Source organism: Quercus lobata, chromosome 12 (assembly GCF_001633185.2).
Source record: "Quercus lobata isolate SW786 chromosome 12, ValleyOak3.0 Primary Assembly, whole genome shotgun sequence".
In the NCBI taxonomy this organism is placed as follows: Eukaryota; Viridiplantae; Streptophyta; class Magnoliopsida; order Fagales; family Fagaceae; genus Quercus; species Quercus lobata.
Window position 1 is genome coordinate 12,557,181 of NC_044915.1, and position 18,925 is coordinate 12,576,105.

An 18,925-nucleotide genomic window follows, 5' to 3' on the forward strand; every position below is an offset into this window, starting at 1 on the left:
TTTACAACTATCAATCTCAATCATTTATAGGAATTGCATCAGGTGTAATACCTAGGATATTGCACCTGATCTCAATCCAATAGTAATAACATTTAAAAACGCATAAGTTAAGTCATCTTGAAAATATGTTTTTGAGGCAATATTTTTAGCTTGTTAAGTCCGATTTTTTGTCTTTTCTTAATTTTTTTGAATCAATAGTTGAGATTGAAAGTTGCTTTTTGCAACTATCAATCTCAATCATTTATAGGAACTGTATCAGGTGCAATACCCTAGGTATTACACCTGATCTCAATCCAACCATAATAACATTTAGAAACGCATAGGTTATATAAAAGTCGTCTTGAAAATATGTTTCCGAGGCAGTATTTTCAGTTTGTTAAGTTGGATTTTTTGTCACCACAATAAGTCATAATAGAATTTTATAAGTATAATGTGTATGTTTGGATTCACTGAGAAGTTGCTGCGTTTACGTTTACGTTTCAACCCTTTTTTTTTTTTTTTTACTCTAAAACGCTACTGTTAATCACTGTTATGAACAGTAGCCGCAACTTTTGACTGTGAACAGTGTATATATGCACTGTTCACAGACCCACAAATTACACTTTTCAGCAACTTTTTCATTAAAAATGGGTCCCACGGTACTATTCACACATTTAAAAATTATTTTGCTACAGTGTTTTCAGTTTTCAGTTTCAGCAAAATAAGTTCTATCCAAACACACCCAATATCTTCAAACTACAATAACATTGCGTTTGATATGAACTATTTTCATATTTTGTGTGTAGTATTAAATAACTTTGTTTTTGATATGAAATATTTTCATATTTTGTGTAGTGTCAAATGCACCAAGAACTTTGTAATTGTGACACGGTTTCAAAATGAGATATTTATAGTTTAAATTCTTCCTATTTTAACTATCAAATTATAAAAAAGAAAATACAAAAAAAAAAAAAAAAAAAAAAAAACCCATGTGGTATAAGTCATTATTATCAAAGATATCTCATATATATAAAATAATCCAATTATCAATTTAGAGGTTTTGGTTTCTTTGAAGAAATCAATAAAGAAATTGGTTTCACATCACCCTACCATTCAACTGGAAGTTAAATTTAATGGCCCTCAACCGGTGGGGTTTTTTTTTTTTTTTTGTTAGAAGAAGAAGAGAAGAAAATGGCCCTCAACGGTTAAATAATAGAAATGCCCTTCTCACAATTAAACATACTTAGATGGTTATTCTCTCTCTCTCTCTCTCTCTCTCTCTCTCCCTCCTTTCTTTTTATGGACATATGAACAAAATTTAGCTACAAAATTGGTTATAGTCTTAGGTTACAACCTTATGTAATATCTTTTTATTGGAGGTGAATTTTGACAAATCTACCATTGGATTACATCTTATTCTTATCCTTCATTCTTGCAAATTTTCTAAAAAATTAAAAATCAATAACTATGTCATTAATAAATTATTTAAATTGCAAGTTTTTATAATTTAAAATTATACATAAAATATAAGCTTATAAATCATATAGTAAATAATATTCAATTGATACAAAACTTGACATATGTATTAAGAGCGTAAAAAATATGCAATTCAATAGTTAAATTTTCAAAATATGTAGTAATATTTATTTTATTAAATAAAGTTGTAGCCTTAAATTACAACTAATTTTGTAACTAAACTTGTCTTTTTTTATTTAAGAAATGGTTATTCTATTCCCTTTTATTTGTTGGTTTCTTGTATGCATCCGATGATCCGGTCTATAAGAGATAGAGAACCCAAATGTTTATTCATGGACAAAGCAATTGTCAGCATGTCCTAAGTTGGTTTTAAATTATTTTTAAAAAACAAAAATTGTAACCAAAAAAAAATGTTAACTTTTAGGTTTGTAAAATTTAATCTAAACCATGAAATAAACTATAGTTTAATCCTTTTATAATTTGAAATTCACATTAAAGCCATTGGTGGGGAGTACAAAAAAGAACTGCAAATTTAACTCTTCTCTAATCGTGGAGCCTGCTGATGTGAGGGTATTTACAAAATTGCCACCTGTTACTCTGTTTTTGTAACTCAAAAATACCTAAAACTTGTTTTTGTTTTCGGTAATTCATTACTCGGTTTGTTGAGAACTAAGTGATGGAAACAAAACCCCAAAATCCATCCAAACAAGCACCTTTTCCATGGAACCCACTTATTTTGGGTGATAAGTGATGAAAACCCACAAATCTAAAAAAAACCCTTGACAATCTTTCTCTCAGGAATAAAATATAATTCATCCATGATGACAATGGTTTTATGAAAGAAAGAAAAAACTTCAAGGAATAAAATATAATTTATCAATTCCGAAGTAACCTCATCAAATACGCTAGCAGTGAGAGAGAATAATAGGTAAGCAGTCATAAATCAAATATCATAAAGGCATGTAATATATTTTTCTTTCCTACCTAAACATGTCTTTATACTGCGACATTTAGCAAAAATCCCTCATATTACAATCCAAATTTTGGATCCCCATCATAATCAAAGTTGAACTAAACAAAATCTTCATGCATCAGCAGCGGCTATTTAAGTTAACCAACATACACAATTAATTAACCATTCTGCATGACTTTTGTTCCAAGTTGAGGTAATTTTACAACCAAATCTTGGATGTTCTGCTTTAGGATACTGTATCCATTCTCCTTCATGAGCATCATTTTTCAAAATTTCAAGCCAAAATTCCACACGGGAAAATATATCTGTAAAATTCTGGCTCAAAATGAAGACACAAGTAATACTCATTGAATAAATATCACATGTAGAGATAATGTGCAACAGTCCATTGAGTTATCCAAAAGGCAAAAGGGGTTTTCCATGATTGGTCTATATCAGGGAAAACAACTAGGAAGAGTCTGTGGTGGTCTTGGAGATAATTATGAAAGATTCTAATGATTCTTTTTAATCTGGCTTCTAGGGTCAAGGTCTTTATTTGATCTTTAATTTCTGGGGGAAGGCTTTCTATCATTTTAAGGATATCATCAGGATTTACAGAAGAAGATCATGAAGAGGAGGATGGATCTGTAACAAAGCATACACATAGGGGTGGAGGAATGATTGTAGTGTTTAGGACTGGAGGTTTTCTGGAAAGGTAATCAATAATAAGGTTATCTTTTCCTTTAATGTGCTTGACCTGAAAAGTCCATTATGAAAACCAATTTGCCCATTTGAGTAACTGAGGATGTGGGAGCACTTTCCTTTTGAACTGGAGCATCTTAGGAAAGGAAGACGTCCATTTCTACCAAAAAATTATGTCCAAGGAGATGGAACTGAAATTTTTCAATTCCATGTTTGACTGCAAGGCTTTCTTTGAAGGTAGAGTGGTAGTGAAGTTTTGAGGGCTTGAATGCACCACTTTTATAGCCACAAATACTTCTTTTGCCATCAACTTCTTTAAAAAAAGCTGCCTCCCAGTATTCACCACTTGCATTTGTCTTCAATATCCGTTTACCTAGTTCTGGAATCTGTAAAGGGGGTAGCTTTTCTAATAATTTTTTCAATTGTTGGACTGCTTCTGTGTGAACAAAATTCCATTCTGGAGGAGATTTTTTCAACAACTGAGCTAGACAATTCTTGTATCTGGAGACTTTTGGAATGAAGTCTGACATGTAATTTACAATTCCAAGGAACTGTTGTATCTGTTTAGCACTTGTGAGCTTGTCTGGAAATTCACCAAGAGAGGTAGCTATATGAGGCTACAAAGTATACTTTCCATCCGAGATATTTACCCCTAGAAATTCTATGGAAGACTGTCCTATGACCATTTTCTTTTCTGAAAGCATTATCCCTTGAGATTTCACTAAATTATAGAATTCAGTGAGTAACTTGGCATGGGATTCTTCATCTTTTGAGAACAAGAGGATGTCATCTACATAAATTAATGCATTGGTCAAGAGTGGTTGGAACAACGTTACGATTGCTTTTCTGAATTGAGATGGAGCATTTTTTAGACCAAAAAGCATAACAGTCCATTGGTAATGGTGGTCGGGGATGCAAAACGCTGTCTTGTATCTTTCTTCTAGATGGATTCCTACTTGCCAAAATCCTGCTTTAAGATCAAACTATAAGAATACTTTTGCATTTGAAAGATGTTGAAAGAGAGCACTCTTATTTGGCAAAGGGAATTTATCATTTGCAAGAAAATGATTAAGATCCTGGTAGTTGATTACCAATCTAAGTTTGCCTCGAACTTGCTCAGCATGCTTGTTGACATAGAAAGCTTCACATGCCTAGGGAGAGGTTGTAGGTTCAATGAGGCCTTCTAAGAGGAGGGTAGATAGTTCTTGAGTGGCCAAGGCCAAATGGTCCGGATTCATTCCTCTATGACTAGCTTTTGTGGGGTTGACATCTTCATTCTTCTTAAAGGGAAGGTATATGAAAAATTTTGGGTTTTTCCACAAAGGATTTGGGTTTTTAAGGATTCAAAATCGTTGTTTGCACAACAATCATTAATAATCTGAAGTCTCAAATAGTCAAAGGGGTCAACTGTAAATAGATGGGATACTTGGGTCCTAGTGAGAAGGTGTTGTTTGTGCAGAAGTCCTTTTGAAGACCATCTAAGGCTAGGTATTTGATGAAGGAGATCAAATCCTATGAAAAGGTCTTTGCCTGTAAGAGGGGATCCAAGGACTTGATGTTTAATGGTAAGTGTTGGAAAGATTCTGATAAAGAGATGCTTACCTTTTAGGATAATAAGGAATGTTTCTCCATTTGCCACTTTGAACATCTGATTATGAGGCAACCGGAATTCTGCAGGTAGAATCTTAGGATGGAGAATTGTTGTTGCTACTCCTGTGTCAAACAAGGCTATTATTGGGATGGGTTTGGAGTAAGCGTCTAGAATGATATGTACTTGAGCTATATGAGTAGGACTGGTTAGAGGGGCTATAATAGGCTGGGATGTATAAATTGTTTGGATCTCTGGGTCTGAGTCTGAATTATCTTCTGAAGTAGAATAGGCCAAAACTACCAAAGCCTAAGAAGAGTAGTCATCATCTTGTGAAAAGAGTGATTCCACATCTGAGAAGGGAATATCATCTACATGGATCTAAGCTTGTTCAAGAAGTTTTGCTGCTTTTTCCTTTTTTGGACAATTTTCGCAAAATGACCTGGTCTTCTACATACAAGGCAGACTTTTGGAGTTTTTCCTTTAAACTACTTTCTTCTAAGAAACTTCCATTTTTTCTTCCTGAAAGTTCTTTTATTTTGTCCCGCATAATGTCTTTTCTTCCAAGAATACTTTTTGAAATGATCTCTTCTCTTTGTTGGATAGGCACAATTTTTCTCATAGCTCTTTATTTGCAAGTCTTTCCTCTTGCAATTGTCTTTAAGTGTTGATATGGATCTTATCAATTTCTGAAAGAAATTTTCTCTGATTACAGAGTTTTTCTAAGGCAATGAGCACATGCTAATAAATTTCTCCCAAGAAAGCTTGCTGCAGAGTTTTTTTTGGAGATTCATCATACGGAGTGTTTCATCTCCCAATGGTTCTAGGAGGGAGTTGAGAAAGGTATGCTTGGCATTAACACTATCCATACTATTAAAAGAGTAGTATCTCCTTGACATTCTGTCAAAAGGTATGTTTCTGTCAAATGAGCAGCATTTCATCAACAAAAATTCTTCTCATGCTACTTCCATTTAATGGGTCACCAAGCCAAGAAATTCATTATGGACGATTGTGAAGAAGTCTTCTAGTGTGTTGCATTGGGCTGCCTGTCTTTGCCTATATTCTCCTAGATTGATCCACCATTCTCTTAATCTTCCTGTGATCCTTGCAACAAATTTGGCAATAATCTGGGAAACAGTGGCATTTAGAGCTTCGAGTTCAGTTATGCACCAGGAATACATGCTAAAGATCTCATCATGCCATCTGGAAGGAGGAACATTATCAAGAGTGAACAAATGTTTTAAGTCTGTGGTTGGTGAATAGGTCAATCTTGTTTGATATTCTGGAATAAAAAGTGGTGGAGGAAAGATTGGTGGTGGTGGAGGTGGAGAATTTTTAGGGCAAAGAACATCATCCTCTTCTTCTACTTTTGGCTCATTATTCGTCATAAACACCTCTTCTAACCCAAGGTCAGAGAAATCTATGTCCGAATCATCAATTACTGGGAGCACAAAAGGTTCTCTTTAATCTTCAAGGGTGAGGGTTTTAAGAAATGATAAAATTGGGTTTGGGGGGTCAGTGTCCACAGCCAACATATTCATATCTGGAGATCTTGAAGAAGCACCAATAGTTGGATCGGGGGGTTGGTATATTGGTTCTTTATCTTTTTTCATTGGAGGAGAGTCATTTTGAGGGTTAGTTTGTGGTTCTGGTTGAGGTGGAACTGAATGTGTTATGCCAGGAAAAACTCCACTTGGTTTAAAAGGATTATGATTAGGATGTGTCATTGCTAATGGTTGTAGGTTTTGATAGGAAGAAGTTGGTGAAAACGGTGAGGCTAAGGGCATGGACAAGTCATTATATAGTAATTGTTGAGGCTGGTAGGGTGTATGAACATGCATCGAGAGAATTTGAATGGCTTCCTTCTGTGAACCTTTCATGGATTGAAGTTGCAGTAACAATTGTTTTCTTTCTTTTTCTTTTTGTCCAATAAGGGAAAATAAATAGACAAGTCTTTAACTGTGGAAGCAATTATTGCTAATTCCTGTTCAACCATCTTGATTTTCTTCTTCAAATCTTCAATAAGAGAATTTGAGGATAAGAAGGTATGAGTAACAACCTCAGCCATCTTTTGTTGATTATCAAGAATCTTTGAAAGGACTTGGTTTTGTGCCGCAGCATTTTCTGCTTGCCAGTTTAAAGCTGCTTCTGCTGAAGAGACCTGTTTCTTGGTTCCATCTGGATTGGTTCCAATAGGATTTTTGATTTTCCAAACATGTTTTGTGTTGGCTTGGGGATGATCAAAACTTTCAAGAGGAGGAAAATTCTGTGAGTAGGAAGTTGAAGTATGGTCAAACATATAACAAGGTAAAGGGTTCTGCTTTTAGGCTTGGCAGGTAGAAAAGGATTGGTATTTTGATATTTGGGGGAGGACTTTCTGGTAATATGGAATCAATGGAGGTTTCGGATTTTGATCATGATTTTCTATGCTTGGTGAGGAAGGAAGGGTTTTTTGCTTTCTGCGCCTAAAACATCAATGTGTAATTATTTTTCTTTGACGTATATTTTTTCTCTATTTTTGCATCTCATAGATCTGGGAATTTCGTACATATTCCCATCACTAAATACCATAATGAGACAAGCAAGAAACCTATAAGAATAAATTTTCATTAAAAAGAGAAAGGTATATACCATCCATACCAAATTGTGGCAAACCTTTTTGTAGTGTGCATCATACTTTCAACAAAGTTGTACAACATTAACATGAAAGCTAAAACAAATATAAGAACCACAAAGTTGATATTAGGGAGTATGTAAATAAAAATCAATTCCTAATTGAAAGTATATGGATGAACATTAGTCTCATGCCAAAATAGGATATTGAATCCTAAGTAAACCAATTTAAAAAATGTAGAAGTCTGAGATAAGTTGAGCCTTTGCAGAATTCTAGAACAGAACTGGGTTAGATATTTTAGGTGAATATTTATGTGTAGACAATGTTGTTAAAGTTAGGATTTCCCTTGAATTAATATTTATATACCTATAGAAAAAAAAAATAAGGGGGAGGCTTTTTATAATGATTTGAAATTCAGATTTGTGAACATGTAGACACAGGTTAACGTCAAAACATAAACTCAAATATGAGCACACCATCTTAGCAAGATTTCTAAGCAATGAGAAAATTATCACTTTGCAATGACATGAAAGCCGTTTAAACCATGTGTGTGGTATAATTTAAAAAATGGCAATAAACAACCTCTAGCACACAACTTTCATGAAAAGTAACACAAAAGTTGTAATAAGTAATATCATTATCAAAATGAAATCTAGTGATTCTTAAAGCTTCTGGTCCATACATTTGAACTTCTACCAAAGTTAATGGAAATTCTAAGAACTGATTGCGTGTAGCACTATTAATTAATTTTTGAAATGCTGATATGTACATGTTAGGATTGGAGATATTGAATTTACACTCTTATAAAATAAAAATAATAATAATAAAAGGGGGTAACATTTGAATTGTATCTTCTAAAAATACGAGATTTAATTAGGAACCAAACCTAAATTCCTGGGCTCTCTCATAAGTGATACCAGATGATAACAATCTTTATCTTAGGAATAGAATATAATTTATCCATGACAATCTAGAAAATATATATATATATATATATATATATATATATAATTTATCAATTCCAAAGTGACCTCATCAAATATGCTAGCAGTAAAAATTAGAATAGTGAGTAATGTTAGGAACATATAAAAATGCATAATTTTGTACAAAATTTGCCACACAGTGAGTTGTAACTGGTAAAAGTGTGTCCCCATATAGCTTACCATCACACATCTACCAATCACAACTTACCACATGACAAGTTATGACACAAAATTGTGCATTTTTATATATCATAGCATTTCTTGAGAATAATAGGTAAGCAATCCTAAATCAAATATCATAAAGGCGTGTGCTCACTATCTTTCTTTCCTACCTAAACATGTCTCTACTCTCTATACTGCAACATTTTAGATCCCCATCATAATCAAAGTTGAACTAACAAAATCTTCATGCATCAGCAGCGGCTATTTAAAAAATTTGCTGAATAGGTCAAAACCAACATACACAATTAACCATTCAGCATGACTTTTGTTCCAATTTGAATCTGAAATGATAAATCTTGGGGTCCCAGAGCCTTGGATGGATATAACATCAACGATTCAACTTGAATAAATTGATAGAGTGCCCACAGGCCCCACACAGACTTTCTGAATCTCTCTCTAGATTATACCGACTCCACAATCAGTCCCTCTCAAGTCTACACAATAATACCGACTCTTTTTTTTATATGAGAATAATAATACTAATAATACCGACTTTAATAATAACAAGACAAGAAAGCCCAATCTCAGCTTAAAAAGAAAAAGACAAGAAAGTTTAACCTGCCCCCGAGAAGAAAAAACAAAGCATATCCTTGGTTGCTTATCTATAAGCTAAAAGACGAAATTCATCCAACAGTCCTCTGTACTCCTGACCCAAATAGTAATTAACTGTAACAGAGGTCCAACAAAGAATATACCAATCATGACCAAAATGCAACTCTCTCTATTTATTTAGTATTTTCCAAAAGTGAACCTGACATTCTATATCACATTCCTCAATAGAGCAAGCAGAGTCAAACCCTCTGCCCTCCTAGTTATTTGGACCCAAAAAAAAAAAAAAACAGGAACAGCAGAAGAAGAAGAAGAAGAAGAAGATGGGTAAACTCGGCTGCAACATTGATGGGAACCTGGATGCTGCAAAGTTCAGTGAGCCACTGCCATGGATTGGCCTCTATGTGGCTGCAGCATCACTAGCCTGTCTCATTGCAATGGCTGTGGATGGCATCAATGGAATCCGCTATCGAAAAATCTGGTTCCCCTGCAGATTCTTCTCTCTCAACGCTACTTCCCTGACCTTGATCGCCACAGCAATCAAGCTGGCAGTGGATCTAAATACCCCGATGCCTCGCCGCCAGGATCAGCTTGCAAAACTTAGCAGTACCGTCTTCATCTGTACAGTAATGGGTAATTCTATGCCTTCTATTGGAACCATGGAGAATAAAGAAATGGCTATGAACATTATTGCTTTGGGAATACTTGTTATTACTGTTATTGTGAATATCTGCATCCAATTAGGTACTGGGGTAATCTATGTTTTCTGGAAAGAACATGCTTTCATCATGTTTATCATGCTTGTTTTGCTTCTATTCTTGACTTTTTCTGCCTTAACTGTTCCAACTACCAAGCAGTATTTAGAATACAAGTATAATAAAAAACACGAATTAGCTCTCAAAGAAAGCTCAAAAGAAACTGGTAAAACGGTTGTCGACAAACTTAGAGAGGATCTTATGAAATATTGGATGATGGCTCATACCTGTAACCCTCAATTTGTAATGGGGCGTTCAGTGACATGCACCGCTTCTGGGGCATTCTGTCTCCTGAGTGCTGCAACTTTAGCAGAAGCCATATTTAGATCATACTTCTTTCCCAGGTCATTTAAATTTTGCAGCGGAGAGTCTGACTATAAGTGGTCAACCACTATAGTTCTTGTTATACAGACTATTGCAGTAGGAGTCGGTACTCTTGGCCCAGCGTGTCGATGGTTCACAGCCATCAATTTCAGTTGCCCAAAAAGAGGAAATACAATCCACACAAAACATTTTAAAGTAGAGCACTACTGGATACAGAGGCTAGTAGAGATGAAAGAATGCCCATTAACTTTACAAATCCGTAACCGGCACTTCAGGAAACTTGCCCATGATGCAAAAATTCAATTCTTACACTTGTGCATCGGAGTGCAAACTGGGATTGTGATAACAAGCAAAGTGATTCGCCTCGTTTCCGTTTTCATTGTAAGCCAGATCTTTCTTTGCTGCAATTTCTGTGAAGAGTTGAAGAAGAAGTTCAAATTCAAGAACAGTGTTTCATATACTGAATCAACTTTGGAATCACAGCTTTCCTCAAGAATGGATCTTAGCCGTTTTGTTTTGCATCTTGAAGGTGAGGATGTTATGGTTGGGTTGATGATGAAATGTAAATGTGACCCCACTGACCATTGGATACGGATGGGACGGAAAAAAGAGCCTAAATACCTCATAAACCTGTTGGAGACATCAACATTTTCACAAGGATTCAAGGCAGTGGGCGAGTGTGACAGTAACCAAGTTCCTTCTCTAGATTCTGAGGAGCCACCAAATTGTTGGGTGCTTCCTGTGGTGACACTGACAAGTATTGCTGTAGCAATTCCAAATGTCGGCCCTAAATCGATTAGACAGTTGATATGCGGTGTGAATCAAGGCCTGGAGTATGTAAGACTTATAGAAGAATACCTGGATGGAAGAGATTTGTCCAACATCAGGAAGACAGCAGAGGTGGTTTGGTTAGGTGTTGAACTCTATCACAAGTGGTTGGATGTGGACCTCCATAAACTGTCCCTTCAAGGAAAAAGCCCAAAGGAAATACTTCAAGAACTTGCCGATACTGCAAAGAACAGGTCTGTGGAGTTTCACAAGAAACAAATGAATCAATGTTTAAAGCAAAGTCCTTCAAAGTGGCCCATCAAAGTCTTGGCTGCCAATTCCATGTATAGAATAAGTCAAACCATTCTGCTAAATTGTGAAAGCATAAATGACCAGATGGGTGAGAAGTTATTTGCAGCAGTGGTTGTCATGATCTCTGACATACTGGGCGCTTGCCTCACTAACTTACAACATCTTATACCCCTTAAGTGTTTGAGCAGCACCATTGAAGAGAGGCAGAGAGGCGTGAGGCATGCAGTTTACATTCTTGGTAAAACTGAAAAAATTCTGAAAATTCTAGAACAGAGAGAGCCTCCCAGTTTAGAGCCTCATCAAATGGCATACTTTGATGATTGGCGTTCATTACACATGCAGAAGAAGCCCTCGCCCTTCTTTCCCTCTTCATTGGAGAGTGAGAAAGCTTCTAACAATTCAAGTGACTTGTTCCTATCCATTGGTTAGAATGACAAGCCTGGAGTCAAAAACAGAGACAGATTATAATTTTCATGTTCATGCAGAAAATTGTCTTTTCCTACCCACATGATGATCACGCAAACGCTTCCAACTACTCCCATTATGTAATATAGTTTTGTTGTAAAAGTGGAAACTTCATTGTATATATCTTATGCTGTTGCTGCTGTTGTTGTTGTTGTTGTTTTTTTTTTCACTGGCAGATTTTGTGAGGACAAAGTACCGACCAGTTATAGATGTACTAATCGCAAAGCTACTATGAACCACTAACCACATAAGGTTGTGATTTATAAGGCATGCATAAAAAAAAAAGGATTTCCTAGTGCACAATTGGTTGAATGGATTCTTAAGTGACTAAGGAATTTCATCTATACTAAACAAAATCACAATGAATCAAATTTCAATGATAAAGAAATTCATTGCTTAGTCAAATGTTAAATCCATAACGTGGGATTGCAAGTACTGCTTCAAAATCTTCTTGCCCAATTGCTATGGAGTAGATGTTAATCTTCCATGGGATGAAGACAACAGAGAAGGAGAAGGCTTTGATTGACTATGAGTCAAAAGTAATGAGATATTATAAGGATCATTATGCTACAGCATACAAAATGGTTAAGATCACCATTCTAATTTCAAGTACCTCATTAGTTTATTTTCTTAATCACTCATTACTTACAAGGAAGCTCACGCATGATGTGATACTACCAAGTGAAGAGCGTGATTAACATCGCCCCTTTATTCAAGGCACTGAATACCATAACGAGACAAGCAGGAAACCCAAAAGAATAATTTTTCATTAAAAAAAGAAAGGTATATCTACCATCCGTACCAAATTGTGGCAAACCTTTTTGTAGTGTGCATCATACTATTAACAAAGTTGTACACCATTAACATGCAAACTAAAACAAACATAAGAACCACAAAGTTTTTTTTTTTTTGGTAAAATAAGAACCACGAAGTTGATACTAGGGAGTGTGTAAAATTCAAATCAATTCCTAATTGAAATTATATGGATGAACATTAGTCTCATGCCAAAATAAAATATTGAATCCCAATTAAACCTATTTAAAAAATGTAGAAGTCAGAGATAAGTTGAGCCTTGCAAAATTCTAGAACAGAACTGGATTAAATATTTTAGGTGAATATTTATGTGTAGACAATGTTATTAAAGTTAGGATTTCCCTTGAATTAATATTTATATACCTATAGAAAAAAAAAATAAGGGGGAGGCTATTTATAATGATTTGAAATTCAGATTTGTGAACATGTAGACACAGGTTAACGTCAAAACATAAACTCAAATATGAGCACACCAACTTAGCAAGATTTCTAAGCAATGAGAAAATTATCACTTTGCAATGACATGAAAGCCTTTTAAACCATGTGTGTGGTATAATTTAAAAAATGGCAATAAACAACCTCTAGCACACAACTTTTATGAAAAGTAACACAAAAGTTGTAATAATTAATATCATTATCAAAATGAAATCTAGTGATTCTTAAAGCTTCTGGGCCATACATTTGAACTCCTACCGAAGTCATTGGAACTTCTGGGAACTAACCTTCTACCATCCCAAACGAACATGCTCTCACAGAACAAACATATTTTAAGAAAGAAAAACTGTAAAACAAAACTGAAAAGCTTATATGAACCAGAAGCACAGATAAAACTCAATGACATATGATAAATAATAAAATCATTGGACATATCAGTTCAAAAATAAAAATCTAGGATTCACTGACAGCCTTCAAATGAATTATTGCTTTTAACATTAAGAGCCACCAAATTCCAATTTCTACTCATCCTTGAAACTTTACTCCCCCTCCTTCCAAACACACTGGCACATATATGAAACTTCAAAAACAGAAAGACTATTAATTTAAATATTTTGATAAGAAATTTGTAAATCACAGGTTAAAATTGCAGCCTTCCATTGATCCTCAGGCTTGACCTTTAAGACTGTATCTTTCATCTGCCAAATCCAACTTCCAGTTACTTCTAGGAACCAATGCCTCTCTCTCTCTCTCTCACACACACACACACACACAAGAGAGAGAGAGAGAGAGAGAACACAAAAAATTGATGGCACCTAAAACTACTATCTACAAACAAGGTGCAATGGAATAATAATCAACCCTATCATTATCTTTACTCACACCAATCCTTCCATGGTCTAATTAACCAAATATTTTCTTTGATAGATATGCCAATGTTTATTTTTTTGATGGTATCAACAATCGACTGCACAGGTTGTTTCAGCAGCATCACCAATCTTGTATGATTAGTATGCTTATTTAACAACTGCTTTCCTTCAATTGCATTCTTTCCTGCAAAGTTTTGTTACAACTGACTACAAACTGTTCAACATATATAATAGAGGGGAACCGAAATGTCAATGAGCTATATAGCTCAACTGAAACTTCCTCCTCTCCCATAATAATGGGATGGAGGGTGATATCATGGCTTCGAGACCCAGTGAGTGTGCGTCTAACTCAACCATAAAAAGAAATACAGTGGACCTGAAATCCGTATTGAATTCCTTAGGGGCAATTAACATTATACTCAAGCCCGACAGCAATATTTTGCTCCCTGTACAATGACTTGAATAAACAGCATTACATTTCCCTCATCAGGGATTGGAAACACAGCCGAAACCATCACTCATAATTCAGGACAACATGAGAAAATTAGCCCGGAAACAAATCGTAGAACTTGGATTTCATGGCTTAACTAAATAAAACACTAAACATATGAATAAATACTTGAACTTGAGAAATCAACACAATGCCACAACAATTTTTGGGGGAAAACAGATCAGTCAATCCACAAGGCATTAAAATAAATCGTTACATAGATAACTGAAATTACTAATAAAAATGTGAACTTTTTGTATATTAATTTCACCAACCAATTGGAATCATAAAATAAAAATACAAAATTGCGATAGAATTGGAACTATAAAGCAAAAAAATTTGCTCAGGTTTTCATTGACAAATCAAAATTGAAATAACTAGAAATCCAAACTGACAATTCCATCAATTCTCATGAACCCTAACAAAGGGTTCTCTCCCAAAAAACAAAACAAAACCTGGGTCCTAAACGACGGGTCGTATAAGGTAAACTAATCATCGTCCCTCTTCTTCGGCTTCCGATAGGACTCTTCGAGATGCTTCGCGATGATAAGGCCAGTGTCGGCGAGCTTCTTGATATTCGGAACGGCGTAGTTTTGGGCCACGTAGACTCCGAACACTGTGCCAGCTATGAAGGAGAAGCTACTCCTGATAAAACCCATTTTGGGTTGCGAATTTTGCGTTCAGAAAAATAGCAAAAGAAAAAAAGGAAATAGCTTTCAAGGATTGAATAGGGTAGGGATTTTTTATCGGAGTGAGAGACTGTACGAGTGTTTAGCTTGAGATTATAAAAGGGAGGTGAATTTATTGAAGAGCTAATACTCTTTTTCTCGTGCTCCGCACGCTTCTTCTAAGTTGACCCCTTTCCCAAGCACAAACCCAGACACCAATTGCCAATTGGTCCACAGTTTTGGTGGGGTACGTTCTGCTGACAAGGCAGTATCAAAACCATTTTTTTTTTTTTTTTTTTGGGGTTTTATAGTAATTCGCCCCTTGATCTTTGTCACATTTTTCCGCCCTTGCTCATTTTGGTGATCAACGTTTGGCAGTAGGGGTGTCCACGGCAACCCGTAAACCGACCCACCCGCCCAAATCGTCTGGACCGATCCGAAAACCGGCCGACCCGACATCGGTGATGGTCGGAGACGGGTCTCCGCCCCTAAAAACCGACTGACGCAGGTCGGATGGCGGGTTGTCTTCTTCAAAACCCGATACACCCGATCCGACCGAGGAAACCCATGAAAGAATGTCGGAGTTATGTAGATCCGTTCAGATTCATCAATATTCCGGTGAAGGTTTGGTAGTTTTTGGGTTGATCCGGTGAAGATCTAGGTTTTATTCCTTAGATCCGGCGGTGAGATGAAGATTGTGCTTCGATTTTCACTTTAGATCCAAAGATAGAGATGATTTTTTCGCTCAAATCTGAGCTTGATGTGGTTTTTGCTTCGATTTTTGCTTAGATCTAGTGATTTTCGCTCAAATCTGGATTTAATGTGGTGATTTTGAGCTTCGATCCGGCGAAGATTTGGTGCTTGTGCTTCGATTTTCACTTAGATCCGGCGATAGAGATAAATTTTTCGCTCAAATCTGAGCTTCATGTGATGTTTTTGCTTCAATTTTTGCTTAGATCCGTGATTTTCGCTCAAATCTGGGTTTGATGGGTTGATTTTCAGCTTCGATCCGGCGAAAATCCGGTGATTGTAAGTCAGTACAAGGCCGACCGACCCGACCGTTGTCCACCGGAGTCCGATTCGACTCGACCCGAGGTCGTCTGCGGTCGGCGGCGGGTCGTTCAGCCGTTCACCCGATGGAAGCGGGTCGGTTGCGGGTTGGGCATAAACCCGACCTAGACCGACCCGTGGACACCCCTATTTGGCAGTTGTAATTATGTAACGTATTATAAATTTTTTTTTTTTTTTAGAAACCAGACCCCAAGTGTGGGCTGGCTATTGTATTATAAATTTGGTATAAAACACTATTATTATTATTTTTATGTGTATTTTAATAAGTATTATTTTTTACTAAAAAAAATTAAGATTGATTTTGAAATTTAGTTTAATATTTAATAAATTTATTATTTTTTAGTATTATAATTGTAGGGATATGATCTTGGGTCTTGGGTTTTGTCCAAGCATATTGATAGGTCCAAGGAGGCACAAACAGCTATTAAGAGTTCCCAATTAAAGTCTCATAGGTAGGAGACGAATGGAGGGTGATCCAAGAAGGAACTCCTCCTCGGATATGATGAATGCAGCTCAAATATGCATTCCGGCAATTAGAGTGACCCTCCAAGAAGCTCCCATGATAGGAATGTGTCTTACGAACATACTAGAAAGAAAGAAGCCCTAAAATATCTAAGGGAAAACTGCCACCACCGCATTAAATGCATTGCAGCTACTTTTCTGGCCGCATTTATGTGAAGAAGACCTCCGAACAGTGCTGCCTTAGTCACCACAACTCACAGAAAGCTAAAGAGGGTGTTTAATGGGATGGGTACTCAAGTAGGAGTTCAGATGATCAACAAGTGTAAGACCAAGATGACCCAAAGGGAGCTATATAAGGTGAAAGACCCTCCATGAGAGGGAGATCAGAAAAAGAGAGATAGAGCACTGTAGCTATCTAAATTATCTTTGTATCTATCTATGATTAATTTATACAAGGGGGACATCCTCGAACTGAAAGTATATTAAGATCAAAATCTCTTACTTGTGTTTGACTGTTATTCAAATCAATACTAGCTGTTGTTCAATTCATTAGGGCCTAGTTCTTTGACCCACTCTCTACAAATTTATTGTATTGGGCTCATTGGGCCAATATCCCATACGTTTTGGGCCTGGACTATAAATCGAGACTCTACAATAATTTTCTGTTTGGTTTAATTGATTTCGCAAATTATTTGTGAGTCTTTTACATGTTTGATTAAATGTTTGTCTCGTGATTTGACTATGAATTTCATTTTTCTTTTCTTTTTAATATGATCAAAAGAACTTGGCCATATTTAAGTGGCAATACATTACTAAGCCATGTGTGGTTTATCATAACCAAGTCTCACATTATCTGGTTATTTAAATATGGTATATGCGTTTAATGCTTTTTTTTGTTTTTTATTTGTTTATTATTATTATTGATGTTGATGTTAGTGGAAAATAGACAACGTGGGCTTTTTATTTCTCAGGGTCGCACAACATTTAAATTGGAGCCTATATATGCTGGATTAAAATGAATTGACCCCTTGCAATTAATTAATTAATTACCCAAGTTAATTAATTAAGTTCAATTACATGTAATAGCGTGGTAGTACAAATAAATCACCAATTATACTAAATGCAGCGAAAAAAATAAATTTGACATGGGTGATTTGTTTATAAATGGGGAAAACCACCGAGGCAAAACCCCACAAAGTGAATTTAAAGTCACCACTCCCGAGAATCCACTATTATCAATTACAAGCGGTTACAAGTATAAGGAATCTTACCAAACCCTTAAACGTATCTTAAAATACCAACCTACAGTTGAACCTTACCCCAATACCCAATTGAACTTGTATTATAGCGGTAATCTCTCCATTCAATGCACGAATCCCAGTATGTGACTAACCAATGATGCACGGATCCCAGTACGTGACTAACTCCACAGCAACCCTTTGATTGATGTAGTTGATTTGTAACAGCTTCACATAGAAACACAAATAAGATCTTCAATGATGGTATAAGAAACGCAGCAAGAACTCTTTTTTCTGTAGGAGGAGGCCAGGGTTTCAAAAAGAAAACCTTATGAAGCTCTCTAGGATTAGGTTTTTCTTTTTCTACTACCTCCTTTAAATAGAAGCTTAAAGGGCTCTCCTACTCCAAATAGGTTTACACAAACTTTGGACTTTTCTGGTCCAATAAAGATTATACAAACCCATAAACAAATAACCTTTATAGAATAAAACTTTTCTAGCTATATTCTGAACCCCATAGTCTCGACAGATTCAGTATGTATCGAGCTTTTGTCGAGCTTCCACTTTAAATCTTGATAGAAGTCCTTTCTATCGAGATTGTTATCAAGCTTTAATGAACAACATTTTCTTCACTTGTTTCTTGGTCAGATCTTCTCGGCTTTAACACTTGACTTGAACACTTGTTTCTTGAAGTATTAAACTCATTCTAAATCTACCCAATTACAAGTAAAGTGCATTTTGTCAAAGGATTAGCCAATTACATCAAATATGTCCCTAACAATATATATATTAAAATTTAATTAAATTATATTTTTAACTTAAATTTATCCTTCTAATTTGTTTAGATGCATTTTTTATGAATTTATTGTTCATTTGTAGATTTTTTTATCTAGTTTTTTTATTAACTATTTGTGAAAATTTTATTATTCATTTGTCATATTTTTGTCTAATTTTTTTAAAATTATATTATGTTCGTTGCTAGTTTATTATTAAAAAAAATATAGAATCTCACTTTCTTGACATGAGAGTATCAAACAAGCCACTAATAACCTACATTAATGCTTCCAACTTACCACATGTTTAGAATACTTCAACGAACATATGTAACATAATGAACAAAAACATTATGTTTATTTATGTATGCCAATTAATACAAGATTGTTGGACTCCAAAGAGCAAGACACATATAC

The 18,925-nt window shown here is 35.4% G+C and overlaps 2 protein-coding genes across 2 annotated transcripts; one reads left to right on the plus strand and one right to left on the minus strand.

Annotated features, from left to right (window-relative positions):
- The first annotated feature begins 9,223 nt into the window (after positions 1 to 9,223).
- On the plus strand, positions 9,224 to 11,908 carry LOC115971004. Its single transcript, XM_031090668.1, has one exon. It carries the CDS (start codon positions 9,389 to 9,391, stop codon positions 11,651 to 11,653), a length of 2,265 nt encoding a protein of 754 aa, XP_030946528.1. The 5' UTR covers positions 9,224 to 9,388; the 3' UTR covers positions 11,654 to 11,908.
- A 2,713-nt stretch (positions 11,909 to 14,621) lies between these two features.
- On the minus strand, positions 14,622 to 15,128 carry LOC115972207. The gene has a single exon (XM_031092410.1). The coding sequence runs from the start codon at positions 14,953 to 14,955 to the stop codon at positions 14,785 to 14,787; it is 171 nt and encodes a 56-aa protein (XP_030948270.1). The 5' UTR covers positions 14,956 to 15,128; the 3' UTR covers positions 14,622 to 14,784.
- Positions 15,129 to 18,925: the final 3,797 nt, after the last annotated feature.

What these genes read in the sequence shown, in the direction of transcription:
- LOC115971004 (XM_031090668.1), top strand. Translation starts at nt 9,389, where the DNA reads ATGGGTAAACTCGGCTGCAACATTGATGGGAACCTGGATGCTGCAAAG.
- LOC115972207 (XM_031092410.1), bottom strand. Translation starts at nt 14,955, where the DNA reads ATGGGTTTTATCAGGAGTAGCTTCTCCTTCATAGCTGGCACAGTGTTC.